Below are 22,191 nucleotides of genomic sequence, written 5' to 3'. Positions count from 1 at the left end.
AATGGCAAACTGATGAAACAATTGCGAGCACACATGTGTGCGGGTGTATTTGTGTAGCTTACGCCAGGGCAAAAGTTGCGATGTCAGTAGTTGTAATGAAAAACGAAAAAAGTTTAGTGAGAAGCGACAATAAATTATGGCAAAGCAAGTTTGCGAACGGGCGGCGGCGCTATAAAAATAGCAAAAATATAAAGGCAAAGCAAAGCGACGAAAAGTAATCGTAGTAAAATGACAATGAATTTTACTACTACCTACAATTCGCCTATGTGTGGAAACTCACTTGTATAGGTGGTTAGGTGGTAGCACTGGCAAAAAGTCGCAAATAACCAAGCAACATGGCAGGCGTTGTCTAGGCGCTTGTTTGCTTCTTCTCCTCTGCCCTGCCCTTCACGCTTCATGTATTCTGCTGAGTTTTCCTAATTTATTTTTAGTTTTTGCTTTTATTTATTGCACAAAAAACTGCTTTGCCTTGCCAGCAACTATGTTTAATATTCAATATTGTCATAATTCATTGTCTGTGCGGGCTTAAGAGGGTGAAAGCTTGGGGACGCGCACACCCTTATGGGTATGAAAAAAGTACCGTTTTGTTCTTGGCTTGCTACCCGCTTTGAGTGGTTTGCTCATAGTAGATTTTTAAACGAGACTTATGTACTTTGTAGAAACCGAATTCTGATGACCTTATTTGCTTGTCTGTAGTGTGTGTCTGTATGAATGTGTGTGTATGAGGCTCATAAGCTAAAATGGGGCTTACCATTAGTTTTACAAAATTTCTAGAACTTACGCCTGTTTTTCACTGTCAATGAATAATTTAGAAAATATTTAGGGGAACCGATTTGAAAAGCAATCTTTGAAATAAGCGCGCTTTGCTTCTTTTGTGTGCCTGTGGTACTTTGAAGTGCGTACGTAAGACGCTAAGGAAATTACTCTGTGCTCATTTGGTATGATAGTTTTACATTAGATTTAAAAATGCATTGAATTTGTGCTTGAAGTATATTGGGTTGAATGTTTGATGAATCGATTTTAGTAGGCAAATTTTTGGAAATCAAATTTTCAACCAATTTTAACAAGCACCATTTCAATGCATTCTTAAGTCCGCCAATTCATACTAAATGAGGCATTTCTTAAGCATATATGTATATATTTTTAATTACTCTGCAACCACTCACATGAGTTCATAATCATTCCTAAATATATCTCAAATTAAGCTATAATAATTTTTTAGTCCTTATCAGCCACTTCTCAATCAAGTCTTCAAACAATCGCAATCTTTTATCAGATTATTCACCTGCCTAGCTGGAAAGTAGGAAAGTAGTTTTCCACTTGTGCTCAAGTCCTTCCCAAAAATATCTATAATCAATCTGAATTCCTTGTCAAACCATACCTATAAGTAAATCAAATACCAATCAATTGCCACGACAGCTACGGAATGCCTACTGACGCTATCGGGGACCAACTACCACCTATTGTAGACGAAGAGCTTCAGAGACCCGCCTAACTGCTACTCAATCACGTTCTGGATATTGCAGCAGGTTAAACTCCTACTTATTCAGAATCGATCCCGACACACTCAATATATGTTCGGTATGTGAAGGTACGCCGCACGCCACTAACCACCTATTTGCATGTCCCATCAAATTTATTCACTTAACACCCCCTTCCTTCGAACTCAACTTGTCGAAACAGTATGTTTTCTGGGCCTACCGGTGGATGAGTTAGACGAAGATGATCTACAATAACAACAACAACTGTTTAATTTTGAGGCATGCTAACAAACTTATTCTCAAGTTCACAAGTTCACAGTTCAAGTTGCGAATTTTTTACAGCAAGTTTTTTTATTTCTGGCTGAAATTTCTATAACCTCACGTTTGTTATGTTTAGACTTTAATTATTTAAAAAGTGTGGAAAATAATACCCGGGTAGGTAATTTCTATACTTGGCGGCGTTTCAAAATATACTAAGCCAAGTAAGATTAGTTTTGAATTTGTAATTTTCCACATTTAGTTACATCTCTTTTACAAAACCAAATTTCATTTTTGTTCCAAAATTGTGAAAAGCCGGGACAACTTTTATATTTTATGTCCGGTTTTGCTATTTTTTCAAAACTTGTCCTTCCGCGCTTTAGTTGGTCACTCTTATTGGCATTTCCTTTGCTATAAATAGCTTTTTTTCTGCATTGCAATTTTCTGTCAACCGTTTAATAGTTCCGTATTATTGATCGTTCATTAGAAATAAATATGTACTCCTATGCATATCATGAAAAAATTTCTTGCTTGTATTCTATGTATGTTTGTACGATTAATGTCTTGCACGGAAGGATATTTTTAGCCCTTAGTAGTAAAATGCTGGTGTAGTAGTATTCGTAATTGTACTGCTCGAACCAGTCGAATGTATAAGTGCGATAGTAGACACATAAATATAAGGCCTTGTTCACATTTTAATAAAAAATCTAGAATTGATTGATATTATAAAAATTATAATAAAATTAAATAATTAAAAAATGATTGTTTTTTTTCAATGATGATTGTTTTTTTTTTTAATTTGTTATGAATTTTTGACCCCGTGGGCAAGTGCATTTGTGTGTAAGATACAGATAGCAGATCCACGGTTATATGATAAAAGTTCTATGTTGTTGTTGTTGTAGCAGCATAACCATTCCCCATATATATACAGGGAGTGGTGCTGTAGTGAGAAGGCCTTGGCCGGATATAAATCCGTGTCGTTCTGCTAATGTAGAACCCTCTGTCGTGGAAACGGCTAAGGCTTTCTCTCTCTGCCGTGACCTATGACTCAACATATGTAAGTTGACTACCGCATCTCACACATAGGTTGCTCATGACGGCTAGGGCGCAAGACTGTGAGCGCAAGCTCCGAGACTGAGTATAGTCGCGCAACCGTAATTGCCTACCCAGAAGCACTCCTATAACTCATTGCACTGTTGATATTACAGTAGAAAACTATTTGTTTTTGTAACAGCACCCTCTACTGGGCAAAGCGTGGAAATCTCAAAGTGTATTTCTTGCCCGAAAAAAGCTGCGCTTAGAAACCAGCTGCTACTTGAGTGTGACATAAAAGTTTTGGTACCTCCATTTTGAGACACAATATCAGGATTCAAATCATAAATCTGTGATGAAGCTTTCCCTAAATATCTTTTAAAACTTTAAACGGTACTTAAAGACGAGAAAACCGGGGTTTAGGGTGCAAACACGTTGGCTTTACCTTTTACGTTCCTTTGTTTAACATCTATTTAAACTCTTTAATATTAACTCTTAAATTTCAATCAACAAAAGTGGTGACCAAAGAAATTTGAAACACTGAAATGCTATTTCCAGCGTAATTTAAAGAAAAAAAGGTGCTAATAAATAATTGTTTTTTTTTTTATCATTTAAAAAATAGCTTTTATGCACTGAAATATGTTTTATAACAATATTTTCTTAAAAAATTTTTCTTAAAAAAAAAATTTGAATTAGATTGAAAAAAAAATTAGAAATTTGAGTTTAATTTTTTTTTGAAATTTGAATTAAAAATTTTTATTTGTCCTTCAAAAATTTTTGTTTTTAATTCACTAAAATCTAAAAAAAATTTTGTTCTAAAGTTTATTAAAATTACAAATTTGTCTTTGCCAATTTATTAAAATTTTCATTTTTTAATGTATTAAAATTAAAAAAAAAAGAACTTTTAAAACTTTTTTATTTTCAATTTTTTAGTTAAGTATTTATTTAAATTTGCCGTGAATTGTACATATCCGAGGAATAAAAAAAATCATTTTTCAATTCATTTTGACTTGGGAATTAAAGAATTAATTCTACATGCGACATTTATTTTTTATTGCGTGGCATTTTACATACCCATCAACTTTTTACATGCGAAATACAATAGAAAAGCTCCGCTATGACTCATTTATTGGCTCTCATATTTATTTGCCCACTACCTATGCGCTTGCTGTGAAAAATGCATAAAAAGGAAGCCTGCCATCAGGCGCTGCCTTCACTTTAGTAGCCATAACTTCTTTTATTTTTGGAATATTTCGATGAAATTTTCAGTGAACATAGAGCAGCGCTTGTATGTTTTGTTAAAGATATCGTAATGTTTTAAAAAATGTTGGGAATATATTTAATTTTTTTTTAATATTTCTGCATTTAATTTTCACAGTGGAGACAAGCGTGGAGCGGGTAGAAGTCAAAATAAAGAATTCCGGAACACAAACTTATTATAATTTTTTTATGTAGTAAAAGAGTTATTCATAAACAAAATTGAATGATTCATTTTGCGCCACTTTGCACATGGCTTGGAAATTTTGATAAAGTTATTTTTTAAATTTAAGAAGTGTTCGAAAGGATTTTACAATTTTTTCATTCAGTAAGTTTTTTCTATTAGAAAAAGTGTTTTTCTAATAGCGGTCACCCCTCGGCAGGCAATGGCAAACCTCCGAATGTATTTCTGCCATTAAAAATGTTTTTCATAAGAAAACCATCTTCCGTTCGAAGGCGGTGTAAACTGTGGGTTCCTCTATTTGTGGAAAAACATTAGGACGCGCACCACAAATAGGAGGAGGAGCTCGGGAAAATACACAATAAAGTGTGTAAGCTTCCCATACTCTATTGTGATTTTTTGTAAGGATGCTTAATTTTTTTATTATAAATATTATCTAAAATTATAATCCTATTCTTCAGAAACACAAAAGCACTTTTCCCTCAAAAACTTTCCACTCCGTTGAACAGAATTTCTTATCAAAGTATTAGCCAATAAAAGAGGGTGCGGCAGCAGTACAAAAACAGCTGTTTCTGCGCCCAACATTCTACGCTCAAGTATCAGAAAAACTCTAATCATAATGGCCTTAGCGCAACATAGAAGCTTCTGTTATTCTTACATGGGACGACGCAGTTGCAACGATAGCGAAAAGTAGAAAACAGTGTGAGCGACTGCAATAAAACAACAGACTTGCTGGCACAGCATAAAAACACTCGGCCAGTGTGTGAGGTCAATGAACGCAGGAAGGAAGAAAAACAGTGGTGTGCAGGCAGTGAGTAATGGCAGGAGAACGAAACGAAAAATAAAATGCGTTACATTGTTCGTGAAAAGGTGAGAAGAGGAAGAAGACGTATGAAAACAATTAAGAAGCAAAATAGAAAACAAGCAAAGAAATAAAATCATAATTCATGCGCCACTGCCGCATGCAGCTGAATGTCAGGATCTTCATAGCTAACAGCGAGCGCTCTATTCTGCACACCCAGATCCTTGAGAACGCATGCAAGAAAGTCACAATTAATAAGTGGATAAAATTGCAGCAGCAGCAAGGAGCAGCGCAGCGAACAAATGAAGTGCATAGAAGTAGAGGTGACGACAAGGTAACAGGAGCGTCTGAGTGTGACTGTGTGTGATACAAGCATAAGCAAGGCAAAAAAGTGAGTATAAACAAACATAAAGGAGACGACAAGTTGTAGGGGAGATAAGCAGAGCAAAACGACTAGAAAAAAATAAGGAAAACAGCAGATAAAAATAATGAAACTGAAACGAAGTCAGTTAATGGAACTGAAAAATTTGCTTGAAGGAAGTGTGAAAAATCAAACACAAAAGCCGAAGTGACACATAAAAATACATACATACATACATACATACACACATATTCAAATATAAGGAAGGATATGTCGCTACAACGGCAAACGAAACATGATGAATGAGGGCTGAGAGCATTTGCATGTTTGTGTGAAAAATGCAACAAAGTAACTTTTTTCAATACTTGCAACGGTGGAGCTACAATGTATGAAAATAGATGAAGTGAGCGGTAATTGCAGCAAAGAAAAATGTATGAAAAATATAAAAAACAAAAAACAAGGAAAGATGTATGAAAAATATGACAAAAAAGAAAAATGTATGAAAAATATAAAAAAACAAAGAAAAATGAGTAAACAAAAGCATGGCGCCAGGCTGCCGTGCTACAGGCAAGTCAGGCGGTGTGGGGCGGCGCTGTTTGTAATTGACACTTTTGTTAGCGGTTTGAGTTTGACCTCATTTCCATTTAGAACCTTTGCTGTTTTGCGGAAATTTTTATTTTCAGGTATTTCTTAAGTTTGCTTTTATTCTATTTTTTTTTGTTTTTACTCATATGTCAGGCACTTATGTATGTGTCGGGTTCGTATTTATTGCATGTACTTGATTTAGTGTTTTGGTCTGGTTTGTGGCTCAGCTCATTTTGAATTTTTTTGTACTTAGTTTTATAAAAGAAGGATCTTTGTAAAAAGAAAAAAATGTGATTTTTGTGAGCAAACGATTTTCGAAAACTTGCAAATAAATTAAAAAAAAAAAATTTAGAAGCTTAAATTGAAAGTTAAAATCAAAAAAAAAAAAAATGCAGATTTATTTATATCCAATTAAGTACTGTCACTTCGACAGCATTACCCGTAAAACACCAACAATATGAGGAAAAATACATTCAGAACCTTCCGAGGTGTATGAAGCTGCTAATTGGATGGTATGCATTCAATGTCTGTAAAGATTTTTCCACATCCGTAGTCCGAGCAAAATTTATAAGGTATTTACCTTACTTGTCCACGATATTGAAAGTCGGGAAGTGTTGTGAGGCTTTGATAATTCCGTTTATAGTTTATAATAAATTAGAAAAAATTCAAACATTCCTTAGGTAGGGAGTACTTGTACCACGATTTACTTACTTAGCCTCGCGGTGAGTGCTTTTTTTGTTGAGAAATCTCACAACTGTTTTTGAGGCTGTTTGGTGTATGGAAAAAATGTCAATGATTTATAAAGCTTCTTAAAAAATTGTGTTAAAAAACCACTTCCGTCAACTGCACAGCAGCGTTGCAGATATTTTTGTCACCTTTTTTTTGTACCCTTCTATTTTTGTTTGCTCAAGTAAAGGTGTTTTCTGCAAAAATCACAGCGCACAAAAAGCGAACCAAAACAATGCCAGCGGGGCGAAAAAGTAGAACAAAATTGCTGAAGAAATATAAATACGACTATAAAAAACTTCAAAGAGGGGCATGACATTTATAATTGCAAGCGATAACAACACTTCGTTTGGCTCTTCAAATACCCGCCACTGGCTGGGTGAATACTTAGATATGTGTGTGTTTGAGTGTAAATAAATTATAAGTGTATATAATGTACGTACATATGAGTGTAAGTTTAGCAAAACCTCCCCTAAATCAACAAATCGAGCGTATAAAATGCGATAAACAGCCGCACCCTCGCAACTTTAAAGTGAATAGATTTATTATGGCGCAATTCTTAATATTTTTTATTTTGCTACATACTTTCATAAAAGTGCACGCCTGTTATCAGCATTGAAGCAACAGCCACATATCAGCTATAGAGCCATTGAGCCACTGATGCTTCAAAATTAGCTCTGGAAAACTGAATGAAACAGTCAAGCAACCCTCAAAAAGTTCGCATGGGCGATATTCAAGAAGGCAAAAGGTGATTTGAAATTCGCATGCGATAAAAATCAAGCGGCTACAAATCGTAAAAGTTATGAAAGGGATTCCATATAAAGCGATAATTTAGACTACTTTCATGATAGCACTAACAAATGGGCAGCTGAGAAGTATTCCAATTCTTTATCGATAATGGGTGGAGGATCTGCGAGACTAAAGAAGGGTGTGTGGGTGCTAGAAATGGCTGCGAATCAAGCGTCAAATTAATGTATGCAAATTTGAATTAAAAAGCTGCCCGAAGAATCAGAGATAAGATAAAGCCACCCTTATATCTTTATTTTGGCAACTGCTTCACCCAAAGTCATCAACTTTCAAATTTTTTCATTTTACGTAATTATTGTCATTTGTGCGTATGTAGATTGGCTGCACACTCCACTGTGAGCACAATATTTTGGGTTGTTGGTAACTGCATATAACTGAATGAAAACTTAGTTTCACGACAAATTTAAAAAAGGAAGTTTGCGCATAGGCGCTGCAGGTATTTCAGTGGGTTATAACTTATTTGATTTCTTCAATATTTGAATATAATTTTCAGTGATGAGTGCTTCGAGCTAACTTAGTTTTATAATACCCATTTTGGCCTGTTTTTCGAAAAAACAATGAATAAAAATTTCATTTAAAACAGAAAAAAAAAAACGCTTCGTATATTTGGATAAGTGAAAAGGTATTACCCAAGATTTTTTGTTTCAGAAAAACCATAAAATTACTTCGAAGAATATGAAAATTTAAAATTTTTAAAAATTCAAAATTTCATTTTTTCCACTGATTTTCACTTATGAAAAATCGATATAAATTTAGAAAATTGTTTCATTATAAAGTTTTGCAAAAGTTACTTCCGAAATATGTGAAATTTTAAAATTTTCAATGCTTAAATAATATATTGTTCCCATTAATTTTTAACTACAAAAAAAAAATTATAAAAATTTTGAATACAAATTTAAAAAATATATATATAGAAGTCATCTTCAGGCACCCTTGGAAAGGCCTGATCGTGAAAACTTAAAGACTCAAGCCATTTGTTTCATAGAAATTTCTTTAATGAAAAACCGGGGAAAAAAATGTTGTATAAAAAAAAAGGTTTCCTTATGGCAAAAGAATATAGAAACTCTTTTCTTTGTCAAAAAATATTAAAAACACTCAAAAACTATTTCATTTGCCAAAATTCACCAAAAGTTACTTTGAAAAATTCCCCTATGAAAAAATTCTATAAACTATTTTCTTTGACAAAAAACTCAAAAAAATCTAGAAATTATTTCCTTGGTCAAAAATCACCAAAAGTTACTATGAAAAAGTACTAAATTTTCTTGTAAATTTTTCTTGAGAAAAAAAATTATAAAATTTCGTCTGTAAATTCTTTGCCGACAAGCTCTTTCTGAAAAAATTTACAAAAATGTATAAAAAGATACATTTCAGTGGAGAAAGTACATATCTTCGTGAAAAGCTCAAGTAAATTAAAATAGCTAAAGTTAAATAAACTAGTCTAAAATGAAAACAAAAAAAAATGTGAGTCCATAAATTTAAACAGTTTTTTTCATTATATTGTAATGAAAAGTAGGGACACTTAAATACATCTTAAGCAAAACTTAGCAAAACCGAAGCAAAATTAAAGTAGCTCGTTCTCAGAAACAATGGGCTTTTAAATTAAAATTAACAAAAGCGCCACTTAAGCAGAACTCATGCGAAACTTATCCACTTAAATGAGTCAAGAACTGTTAAGGGTATAATGTATATATATGTATAATTAGCGCGTACACTCTTATTTGGGTGTTTGGCCGAGCTCTTCCTCCTATTTGCGGTGTGCGTCTTGATGTTGTTCCACAAATGGAGGGACCTACAGTTTCAAGCCGATTCCGAAGGGCAGATACTTTTATGAGAAGCTTTTTCATGGCAAAAATACAATCGGAGGTTTGCCATTGCCTGCCGAGGGGCGACCGCTAGGGTATAATGCCTGTTAGTTAAATTCTAACAAAAATTAAATAGAAGAAAATTATGTACAGTTTGAAAAACTTAAGAGTTTGGGCGACTTTCAAGCATTCCCCAAAAGAAATCTCTAATTTGAGAGTAAATTTCTGAAATTCTCTTTTCTAAAATTTCGTTTTAATATTATATTACAATCAACTCATTTTTAACCTATATAATTTTTATGGAAAATTCATATAAAGTGCATAAAAATAAATATAAAAATTCATAGGCAGTTGCATGCCAAAGAATTGACGAAACTTTTTAAACCTAAAAAATCGGTTAAGAAGAGTTTTCAAACTAAAATGCCCTAAATTCGAAATAATTGTTATCTTTGAAACCTTTTTGAAGATTTATCAATATTTCCTGTTTTTAATTTCGTTTTATTTCTCAAGACTGGATTTTTTTTCAACCTAAAAATATTTGTTAAAAATAAAAAAATAATTGTAAAAATTTTTAAATAACTAATTAAAAGTACACCTAATAGAGGCGGGCTCTTTGCATGTAAGCCTTTGTAAGTATGTATATGGATACGAATATACATATGTGTGTGAGTGTGTGTATCTGAATATCTAGAACCGGTGCTTTTCTGCTATTTACTACGATTACAAATGATTACATAATAATACAAAATGTCTTCAGATATTTGTGATTGTGTGAATGTAAGTGAGTGTGTTCCCACAACAGATGCATTATTTAATTTCCCTTTGCAAGTTGGTTTGTCTGTAAGGATATCTCAATCAGGATAACGATCAAATACGCTAGCGTGCCAGGCAGTTGGGCTAGCAGCCGCGAAAGTCATTCGCCTCTCAATTAAATAGAAAATAGACGAACCGCACTGAGGTCATTGAACCCCAGACTAGGCACAGGCAGACTGCAGTTATGCATTTATGTATGTAGGTATGGATGGTATGAAGTCACAGCTGTCAGTGCATGCTTTGTTGTAGCATAGCGAATGCACCGAAATCAGCAAGCACAACTGAGTGTATGGGTGTGTGAGCGAGAGAAACAAAGAGTCAGCCAAATGCAAAGCAAAGCGACCAACCAAATGCACGAGCGCTTCCGCCAGCACTCTGGCTATTTTGACTATTTCGATAGCAACAACAAAAACAGACAAAACACTGCTTAGCAACAAAACGTTGCATGCTATTGAATGAATATTATGATATTTGTATGAGGGCTTGTGTGCGCTCGAACTCATGTTGCATGCAACCCTCCACGCACACACACAATTTTCTGGCGAAAAGGTTAACAGTCCAGCCATGTCTAGGCGCTGCTAACAAGCAGCCCAACAGAGCAATAATGTTCTGGTTGCATGACATGCAGCAATTCTGATTGGAAACAAGATATGTGCATAATGAAAATTTAAATTCTAATAATGTGGCAAATGTAAATGCAAATAAGAGAAGAAGAAACTCATAAGGAGAGACAATCAAACAGAGCTATTGTTGAGTAGGCGGACAATGAAACTGTCACTGAATACTAAAACTCATCATTGATAAATTTTTAACATCAAGAAATGGTTTAATTCTTGCAAATGAAGTCACTTAGAATGATATATTTTGCACTAACTGAAGTCTACAGCTCTTTTGTGGCACCTAGAGTGTATTTTTGGGTTAAAAGTTCATGAGAAACTAAAGTGCCTTTGAAAGTAACTCAAACTAAAGTACTCAGATATTAACTTAACAAGCTCGCGAATTCGCTAAGATATAATTTGTTGATTAAAATTAAAAAATGGCACTTAAGCAATACTTAGGTGAAACTTAAACTTTTTTTGATTAAAATTTAAAAAAAGTACCACTTAAGTAAAACTTAAGCAAATTTTTGCTAAAAACAACTAAATTTTAATATTTTTTATTGTATGTAAAATGCAACGAAGTGAACTATTTCTTATAAGATTATTATAGAACAAGGCCCGATAATACTTAAACACACTTGCAACACTAGCTCTAGGATATGGGTCGAGTATAACCTAAAAAAGGACATAATATAGGTATATGTGTGACATGCTAAGCGTACATGTAAGAGTTCAAAGAAAAGTTTTCTTAAGTACTCACGCAAAACTTGAATATTTAAGATATAAATAAACGGAGTCTTATTAGACGAGCAAAAACTTAAGAAAATCTTATGTACTCAAGTGAGTGTTACCTAAGTTGGTTGGTTACCAACGTTACCTAAGTACTTAGATAAAAATTAATAAATAGAGCTATAAAATGATGCGAGAGACAGTTAAATCCAAATTACATTTCGGTGGAAAGAATCATTCTAAATTCTGCAAAACCTTAATTACTTAGATGCTTACTTATGCTCTAAAAACAACCAGATTTTTCAATTACATTTTAAAACTATCTAAATTGAAAAATGGTAATATTCGAAAAGTTAAAACTTAGGAAAAACTTAAATACCAAATCGAGATTTTCTTGAGTGCTTAGCTAAAAACTGCATTTAAAACTATCTAAATTTAGTATGACCATTTCTAAATTTTACAAAATTAAAAACTTAAGACAAACTTAGCTTAGTTAGCTGGAAGCTGCTCTTAAAAATTTTCTAAATATAAAAGCAATAATTTAAAAAAAGTTAAAACTTGAGAAAAACTTACGTATTTAAGTGAGATTTTCTTAAGTGCTTAGCTAAAACTGCATTCTAGAACTATCTAAATTTAAAAATAGTTATATTAAAAACGTAAAAACTTAAGGAAAACTTACATACTTAAGAGAATTTCTTAAGTGCTTAACTAAGAACTATCAGGGAATGTTAAAAAATAAAATAAACGAGTAATAAATAATAACTTAGTTAACTGCAAATTAAATTAAAATAAGATGTTAAAAACAGCCAAAACTTAGATATGCACTTTAAGTATGTGCGAACTTATGCGAGTTTTACATAACTACATTAAAAAATTATTTCAATTTGAAATTAATCATATAACAAAAGCTAGAACATATGAAAAACTTAAGTACTAAAGTAAAACTTTTAGTTTGTTAAGAAGTGAATTTAAAAAATTGTGACTATATTTAGCGATTCGTAAAAAGATCGATCGATCTCTATTTTTATCAATTTGATTTCACTTCTTCTTCTAACTTATTGCCAAATTTGGTAATTTTTTGTGCGAAATTTTTTCCCTCTCCTTGCGGAATAAGCATCAAAATTAATTAAAACCAACCTATTTTCTAAGCACTTGTGCATATAAAATATTAAGAAAGGGTCGAAAAGCAAAACCCGGAAAAAATGCCAACAAAGCAAATTAAAGGAAATCTAGCTGGGAATTAGTGAATTACTTCCCAGCAATTGCACAAAGCACGGCGCTCAAGGGGAATACTTCACTTACATACATTCGCGCAAACATGCATAGAATGCTTTGAAAACAACAACAAAATGCAACAAAAAACAAAGGAAGACTTTGCAGTGCGCACTGTATTTGCGGCATAAGAAACAAAAGTGCTCGCTGCCTGCTGGCATTGTGTGGCAACACTGGCGCTAAAGTCGTAATCCACATATGTTTATTGCGATTACAAAAGCAAACCAAAAACACGAAACGGGAAAAAATGAAATGAAAAAGGTATGCAAAAAATGAGATAAATAAATAAAGGTTGCCCTTCTTCAAAAGCGCAGTCAGTAATTTTTGTAAGGGTTGCTATTGCATCAACCCGGACATGTTGCTGGGTAGCCATATATGTAAGCATGCATGCACACAACCAAACGTGCACTAATTCCTATGTGGGTATTAATTTCATTGTGTGTATTCACCTCAAACTCTCTCCATTCATTTGATCAGACATCTGAGGCCGTGAAGTATCCCACTGAGCGCCACGCAACCTTAACTACGTTGTAGGTATTTCTCCACTGTTGCATTACACTTGCCGATGCTGATGATGTGTTGTTGTTGTAGGTAGGAGTATGTATGAATGCACGGCTAAGTGCATACATTTTCTGCTTGAGCACTTCTTGAAAGTCATGATTGAACGTTTACTTCCACTTCCATGTTGTCAAGCAATTTAATCAATTATTAATTAAATTGAATCAGTAATTAGATATCAGGGAACGGGAAAGAGATTGGAGAAAATACTGAGTCGAATAAAAATCCGTAAGGGCAGAGTCTCCGCAGTAGAAACTCAATTCTGTTCACGGAAGTAGAATAACTTTGGCAATTTTAGGTGGGTGACTTATGCTAAGTTGGAGGTAAGGTTTATAGTGCCTCTAAAATAGGAATCTACGTACCCCACTTGTTACCAAAAGCGCGATTATCCTTTTTTGTTATCATCACGGTAATGTATACTTTGATTAATAACCCAAATACCTGGAATGAAATCTAGTGGTTTTTCTAGACGTCAAACCGCTTACGGGTTGTGAATATTTTGAAGAATGAGTATGAGAAATTTTTATGAAAATATATAATTTCCATACATAATTGTTATATTCCGATTACTTTATTATTATCAAAATCAAAATCATTGCATTATGAATATCATTACTTTTCATTAGCATAACCAATGACAATTTAATTACCATTATGCTTATCCGATTTCTTACCATTACCATTACTCTATCGTTACCATAAGCAATAACATTGCAATTGCTACTAAAATTTCAATTACCATTATCATTTCAACTACCAAATTTCTTACCATTACCATTACTCTGCCAGTACCAGACGCGATAACATTGCAATTACTATTAACATTCCAATTACCATTACCATTACTATTATGACTACAACAATCATTACAGTAATGACATGATTAACATTGACAATATTATTACAGTTACCATTACTTTTTCATTACCATAACCAATACCATTTTATAACTACTAGGTGTATAAGCTTAAATCCGCTGATTGCTCGTAGATGGCGTTAGTTAGCATATCAAGTTACCATAGAAATGCCATATTTTTTTTTGCATGGGTTCGACACCTGTTTACATCAATCACTGCACATCATCAGTGATTTCATACAGCAACACACTTTTTTCCTTGCGTAATCATGTCTAATTTTGTGCCAAAAAAAGAGCATATGCGGGAAGCTCTACTTTTTTGCTTTAATTTGAAGAAATCGGCTGCCGAATCGCATCGAATGCTTGTGGAGGCCTATGGTGACAGTGCATTATCGGAAACAACTTGAAGAGACTGGTTTCGTCGGTTCAAAGACGGCCATTTTGACTTGAGTGACAAGAAGCGTGAAAATCGGCCCAGAAAAGTTGAGGACCATGAATTGCAGGCTCTTTTGGATGAGGACGATACCCAATCGCAAAAAATGCTTGCCGAGCAGTTAGGTGTCACTCAACCAGCCATTTCCATGCGTTTACGTGCCATGGGAAAGGTCCAAAAAGTCGGAAAATGGGTACCCCATGAATTGAACGATAGACAGATGGAGCGACGCCAAAACACATGCGAAATCTTGCTGGCTAGGCATAAAAGAAAGTCGTTCCTGCATCTTGTGGTGACTAGCGATGAAAAGTGGATATAGAATGCTAAACGAAAAGAATCATGGGTCGATCCCGGCCAACCATCCACTTCTTCATCAAGACCTAATCGCTTTGGACGCAAGACGATGCTGTGCGTTTGGTGGGATCAGCAGGGTGTCGTTTACTATGAGCTGTTGAAACCTGGTGAAACTGTTAATTCTCATCACTACCACCAACAACTCATCAAATTGCGCCGTGCTTTGCGTTTTTTTTTTTTTTTTTACTAAAAAACAGCGGATTTAAGCTTATACAGCTGGTATTACCAGCACGATTATTAACTATTATCATTGTTGAAATACCATTATAATTATCATTACCACAAATCTATCATTGCCTTTATCAATACGAATCCCATTACAGTTACCAATAGCCCTAGTTTTAAGAGGTTGCTTTTCCTTCTTTCTAGCATTAGGAATTACACTACCTTTGCCACTTTCTTTTACCTAAACCCTTTTATAATACTTCACTCTATTCTTTACTTTCTTATTCTACCATTGCAGATTGATTATTTCAACGTGAGCGCAATCGTGCAGTTGTCAAAAAGAAACAAAAACTTTGAGAGTTAGTAAAATTAAGAGATCTAGAAAAAGGAGAGAACGATCTTGCAAATCAACACCACCAAAGAAAACCAACTAAACTAAACTAATGAAAATAGTAGAAGAACAAAAATATCTGTAAAGGGGAGCTAACGAATAATCATATTAAATTTATACAAAAACAGCAGTTTATAACAAACGACAAAAACAAAAAACGAGACATACAAATACCAATGTTCCATAAAGCACAGCAGACCAAGAGAGCAACAGCACCAGCAGTAGCAGCAGCAGTTAAGAGAGAGTAAAAAGAGAACTTAATATAACATATTTAAAAGCAAATTTTTAAATAAAATCTTAGTGAGAGGGGAGCAAGTAAAAAATAATATTATAAATTATATAAAAATATAAATATTGCTGTCTTTTTGCATTTTTGCAATTTTATAAAAAATACCAATAATAATAAAAAAGCAAATATTAAAATATATATTTAAATAAATAAAAAAAAAAAAAACCAAATACATACACAGAGGAAAATCAACACACGAACATTCCTTTGCAAACAAAAGAGATACTCTTAACGAAAAAAAAAATCATTAGCAAAATTTACTCTTTTAACTTAAACACAAAAAATCAACAACTAACTAAAAATCATTGAAGAAGAATTTTACTAAAAGAATTTTAGCAAAGAAAAATCATAAACCACGTACATACAAGCGAAGAACGATCGTAGTTGATCTAAAACCAATACACCAAGCAGCAACGCAGAGCGAAAGCTACCAATCGCACGAAAGCTCAAAGTGGCAGCCAGCGAAAGCTCAGCTCCATAATACAGTGTAAGGTCTTCTAGTCAAAAGCAGAAAAGAAAAAAAAAACAAAAAAGCAAACACTATTTGCCATTTGTGTAATCATAATTTTTTAGCGAAAGCTTACTTAACCTAACTTACTAACTTAATTTCCAACGGGACTTGTGCAAAGCGCAATCAAAGCTCTTATAAAAAAAATTAAATTTAAAAATAATTACATTAAATTAAATTTAAGCGACGTTTAACCAAGCAGTGAGACTAATTCCTAAGCAACAAAAAATCATACAAATAAAGCAACAAAGCGCTAAGTAGTAACGATAGATAACAGCGAGAAAGCGAGCAGGCGAGAAAGTGAGCAAAAGTTAGAGAGCTGCAGCAGAGGATCAGAGAGAAAGTGAGCAGCTAGTTAGCGTTCCAGCGCACACAACGGTTGAGAGTAATTTCCAAAATTACGCCCCAAAAGCAAGTAGCTACAATTAAGAAACAACAGCCGCCACAGCAACAACAAGCAGGCAAAAAAATGACTAACGCCATGGATATCGTAAAGAATGGCAGCGCCAATGGCTCCGTCGATGGCAGCTCCGATGAGTCGCGCACCAACTTGATTGTGAACTATTTGCCACAAACCATGACCCAAGAGGAGATGCGTTCGCTCTTCTCGAGTATTGGCGAGTTGGAGAGTTGCAAGCTAGTGCGCGACAAAGCCTCAGGTAATTTGGGTAAATATTCACTTTTTTCTTAATAAATTTGTAGTTTAAAGTAATAGTTAAGTAATAGTATTAATGGTATATGTTGTTGTATTAAGATTGCAAGGTGCATGCACTTAATGGAAGCTTAATTAAATTACGGAGAGATTAAATAACCACGTTTAAGTATAATTTCGAAGAAACCTAAAGAAATTGTAAATTGTAATTTTGAAATCAAAATGCAGTGCAAGAATTTTAGTTTTGATTTAATGCAAATAATCCCTAGCTGGGATTTAAAGAAAACTTAAGTAATACTTAAGCGTTTAATTGAGAACTATGTGAAAACTCTAGAAATTTTCTCTTTATACAACTTTAGAGAAGCTCATTAAAATCTTTATTTCTTTAATAATGAAACTTAAGTGCTTAATTACGTGCAAAATTAAAAAAAAAAGTAAAAAAGCTTTTATAAATAATTTGAGTTTGTGCAAAAACTAAAGCGCGAAGCTCTACTAAAAACTTAAGGAAAACTTAAGAAAAACTTAAGGAACACTTAAGAAAAACTTAAACACACGCAATAATTTAACTTATGTGCAAACTAAAATTACAACGAATCTAACTTATATTAATTTTTAGCTGCTCTCATTAGCGGCTTCTCTGATTTTTGCCACCTCTATAACTTCTTGAAACAACTTCAAAGTTTTTATAAGTTCATTTCCGGCACAATAAATTTAGTACATGTGCAAAATTTGAGCACCATTGCAGAACATGTTGCAGCAGCTACAAACTATACTAAGCTGCTACAATAACAACATGTTGCAGAAGCTTGTTACGTTTAATTCGGAATGGCTGTCAAGTTAAACGCATTGTAAATTCTTTTGATTACGATTTTTATGAAGCTGTGATATTTGGAAATAACTTAGTAAATGAAGTGAAATCTATCAAAGCATCTAATCCTCGAAAAAACTTAAGAGAATCTTGCGAAAATTTTAAAGTAAAACGCTTTGTTTAATTCAAATTCGGTAGAAATAGATTCTAAGTAAGTAAAACTTACGAAAAACTTAAGTAAAACTTAAAAACAATGTCACAGCGAAAAATCTAATCAAACTAAAATTACGTAAAATTAGATTTTAGTTAAAAAAAAAACAACTTAAGTGCATTAAAACCATATTTCGTTCTCTAATGTGCAGTGTTGCCAGCTTCCTTGACCGCGCTCAATCCGGCATTACAGCAAGGTAAGTTTAATAGCTGTGATTATGAACCACGCTGAAAGTCAAATTATTAGAAAACTATTCTATTTACCTACTTAATTGTATTTTTGTGTGAGTACATTTTGTTATTGTTCTCCTCTTCTCCTTTCTATCTAGTCGGCCAAAGCTTGGGCTATGGTTTTGTTAACTACGTACGCGCCGAGGATGCTGAAAAGGCCGTCAATACGCTTAATGGTTTGCGTTTGCAGAATAAAGTAATTAAGGTATCATACGCCCGTCCAAGCTCGGAATCAATAAAGGGTGCTAATTTGTATGTATCGGGTCTTCCCAAAAATCTATCACAACCAGACTTGGAGGCACTATTCGCATCATATGGCAAGATAATTACATCTCGTATACTCTGTGATAATATTTCTGGTAAGTAAAAAGGATGTGGCGGCAGCAAATGAGAGAAGAAAAAAAATATCAGTTCGCACTTGCAAAAGCTTGGTATAAAGAAATGGAGTAACTATTTAAGTATAAGGTATACTAACTACATGTCATGCTCCAAGCTCAGACGTTGAACATAGCCAAGTTGAAAACCAAATTAGCTGGGGCACATACCATGAGTTCATAGTCAATGCACTCAATTTAGTTGACTCTCTTCGAGTTAAAATAAACACAATATAAAAAGCGCTCTTTTTGAGTGCATCGGCGTCTCTTTTAGAGATTTTTAGATTTTTATTATGTTCTATACACGCTCTTTAATTTCCTTTTCGTTCTTTCGTATTTGCCCTTCTTTCGCCAGGTCTATCGAAAGGTGTCGGTTTTATACGTTTCGATCAACGCAACGAAGCCGAACGCGCTATACAAGAGCTAAATGGCAAAACGCCCAAAGGTTATTCCGAACCGATAACTGTCAAATTTGCCAATAATCCCAGCAATAGCGCCAAAGCTCAACTCCCACCACCATTGGCCGCTTATTTGACACCACAAGCGGCTGCCGCTACGCGTCGTCTTGCTGGTGCACTGCCATCGGCTGGACGTATAAGGTAAGTGAGGTGCAGGGGAGGAAAGGAAAATCAGTTAATACACTAAATTAAGAAATTCAGAAATAAGCACGGAGTCGTAGCTGTTATAAAAAAAAAGAAACTTTTAAATACTTAGTATGATAAGGTTAGTGAGCCATTTAGGTGCTCAAGCGTGAGTTTTTAGTTCCAAAGCTTATTTGATATACTGTATGCACATACAGTTAGTGACTCCAAAATGTATATCTACTTTAAACAGTGAGCCGTTAGCACTACATTTCCAAGCAATAGCCATAGCCTTTTAACATTTTCATAAAACATTTCCCTTAGCAAAGCTCTGCGTTTAGTTAAATCAAACATCACTTAGTTAGCGCAGCCTTAAAGCTCAGCCAAATTCTCTCAACCAGACAGCTGTTGAGGCGACATTCTGCAATTTATTTTAACTCAGGTTAAACGTCAAGCTGAAATATTGAAAATGTTTTAAAGAACCCACCTAATTTTAGTTATATTTTGCATTTCTGTTAAGTATTTTTCACTCAGCGTCTAGCTGAATATTATTTCCAAACAAAGATATTCAAACCTGAAATACTTTCGAACACATTTTTCAACTTTAAAGATTTTACGAAAAATTCCTTAAATTTCTTCAGTATTTTTTTTCTAAACTTATTTTAAATTTCCAAAAAATTTTAACAAATTTAACAGTCATACAACCGCAAATTTTGTGCTAATAATTTTTTTAAACAAAACCGTACTTATTTAATTTTTCCTTCTTTTTCGTTTTTTCTTTTTTCTACTTAATTTAAAAAACAAAAAAAAAACCATTTGAACAAAAATGCCGATTTCGTTTTTAGCATTGGAAAAAGCCCGATGTTAGCCATTAACAAGGGTTTACAAAGGTGAATAATTTTCGTTATTATTAAAATATTTATATTTTTATACAATTTTGGTTAAAGGAGTTGCAATTTTGTGAAAAAAAAACTTATTTATTTGGAACCGACATAATTCGGAAAACAATTTTAGTTTCACAAAAACAAAAGAAAATTTATGTTGCAAATAAAGCCTTGCTGAAAAAAAATGTATTTAAAGATAATATATGGATTAAAAAAAAATTAATTTAAAGATAATACATATATGGGTTAAAAAAAAATTGTGTGGAAAATATTTCTTTTAGAACTTAAAACGACAAAAAAAATCGTCAGGAAAGACTTAATAATTTGTGCTTGGCAAATCTTATCTAGTAATGTTTATCAAATTTAAATGAAATCTGTAGCTTAAATAAAGAAAGATTACGCTATATTTTAAATAAATGTTGGAATGAATTTCTTTGCTTTAAGTAATTAACCTTTAATTTTTTCCACAATGTTTTTTTTTCAATTCTGAGTCTCCTTTAATTCCTATTTTTGTTAAACTCGTAAAAAAATCGCAATAAAAATCATAAAATAACAAGAAAAAAGAAAAATGTATAAGAAATAAAAATATAGATTTTTAGTATTTGTGAAGATTAATTTATACAGGGTGACCGGCAGAATTTGAAAACTGCACCCTGTACTTGTATACAATTTTTCCACGACATTAGCGGAATTTAAAATTTGTGAATTTTTTGAATTTTCTGAAAACTATTGATGGGCGTGGTTTTCATCCGATTAAATATTTTGAAAATTGAAATTAACAAAATCAAATTTATGCTGCTTACGGAGTCACGAAGAAGGATGAGTTTAGAGCTACACACATTGTCTCGCCCATTTTTCCTGAATGTTTGAGTGTATGTGAGTGTACTCTCTCCTAACGGCCACCTCTATTACGCTGCAATCAATGGCGCCGTACCTTAGCCATAACCGCAACCATAGCAATCAGATGTTCTGATCAAACAAATGGGCATCTCTGTAAACGATTATAGGTGTCGCACCATAACGCCATGGCCATAACCGCAGTATGTATGCATCTATTGAATTTTTGGTTTTTTCCCCAGTAACCGTAAGCAGCTGTGAAATAGTTTACGTTTGTTATGATACTTGCGATAAAAATTTGAATATTAGAAATGAGCGACGGAAAATAAATTGACTTAGGGGAAGTTTTTTTTTTTTTTTGTATTTTATTACTATTTTTTTCTCGTTGACAAAACGTTGACAAAATTCATTAATTCATTTTACATATATTTAATTAAATCATCTCAAGTAAAGACAAAATTTTATGAAAAGAGATCATGCGGTTTCGTCCTTTTTAATTTTCTCGTGAGGTCATCAGTTACAAGTAGTTTGTCTGCTTCATCATTGATGTGCTGCTGAAGTCTCTCTTTATGTTTATTTGCGAATTTTTTATGATATCCGTAATGGTGTCTATATTAAGATCCTTATGTAGATTGCAATTACGAATGTATCACGGCGCTCTAACGATGTCGCGTTATACTTTATTTTGGAATCATTGAATGATGTTTTTGTTGCTTTCACTGGTGCAGCCCCAGAGCTGTATGCCATATGACCACACTGGTTTCAGTATTTGGTTGTATTAAAGTATTTTGCTATAAATAGAGAGCTTAGAATGTCGGCCTAACAGCCAATACATTTTCTTGTATTTAAGAATTAACTCCTCGTGTGTTTTCTTGACATGTGCTTTCCATCTCAGCTTAGCATCTAAGGTCATTCCTAGATATTTTGCCGTATTTGCATGCGGTATTGCCGTATTATTGATAAATATTGGTTTATAATTTATATTTCTATTAGTGAAGTCAACATGCACAGACTTGGTTTCGTTTAACTTGACACGCCATTTTTTGGTCCAATTTTGAATTGCATTTACTGATGCTTGTAACTTCTGAATTGCTTCTAAGTGTTTTTCATCAGTTGCTAATACTGCAGTATCATCGGCAAATGTTGCAGTTCTTGTATTGCTGCATGTGGGTATATCGTTAGTATACAAGAGATACAAAACTGGCCCGAGTACACTGCCTTGCGGGACACCTGCATTAATATCTTTCAGTTCTGAATACACATCTGCTTGCTTTATTCTAAAGTATCTGCTCGTTAAGTAGGATTTTAAAATGTTTGAGTACTGGATTGGTAGAACTGCTTGAAGTTTATGGATT

General features: G+C 33.5%; 1 protein-coding gene across 6 annotated transcripts in view; it reads left to right on the top strand.

Annotated features, from left to right (window-relative positions):
• LOC129237414 (ELAV-like protein 2) overlaps positions 1 to 22,191 on the top strand; it is an 86,301-nt gene that overhangs the window by 58,816 nt on the left and 5,294 nt on the right. For 3 of the 6 annotated variants that reach the window (XM_054872149.1, XM_054872148.1, XM_054872150.1), the window contains 5 exons: positions 15,370 to 16,927; positions 18,082 to 18,126; positions 18,259 to 18,519; positions 18,890 to 19,133; positions 19,961 to 20,005. In XM_054872149.1, coding sequence (XP_054728124.1) covers positions 16,729 to 16,927; positions 18,082 to 18,126; positions 18,259 to 18,519; positions 18,890 to 19,133; positions 19,961 to 20,005 — 794 coding nt within the window. In that variant the 5' untranslated portion in view covers positions 15,370 to 16,728. The remainder of the gene's footprint in view (positions 1 to 15,369; positions 16,928 to 18,081; positions 18,127 to 18,258; positions 18,520 to 18,889; positions 19,134 to 19,960; positions 20,006 to 22,191) is intronic. The other 3 variants (XM_054872151.1, XM_054872154.1, XM_054872153.1) reach the window with 3 other exon arrangements.

This window comes from Anastrepha obliqua, chromosome 2 (genome assembly GCF_027943255.1).
Source record: "Anastrepha obliqua isolate idAnaObli1 chromosome 2, idAnaObli1_1.0, whole genome shotgun sequence".
Lineage (NCBI taxonomy): Eukaryota > Metazoa > Arthropoda > Insecta > Diptera > Tephritidae > Anastrepha > Anastrepha obliqua.
Note: the sequence above shows the minus strand (reverse complement) of the source record. Positions and strands in the feature narration are given on the sequence as shown.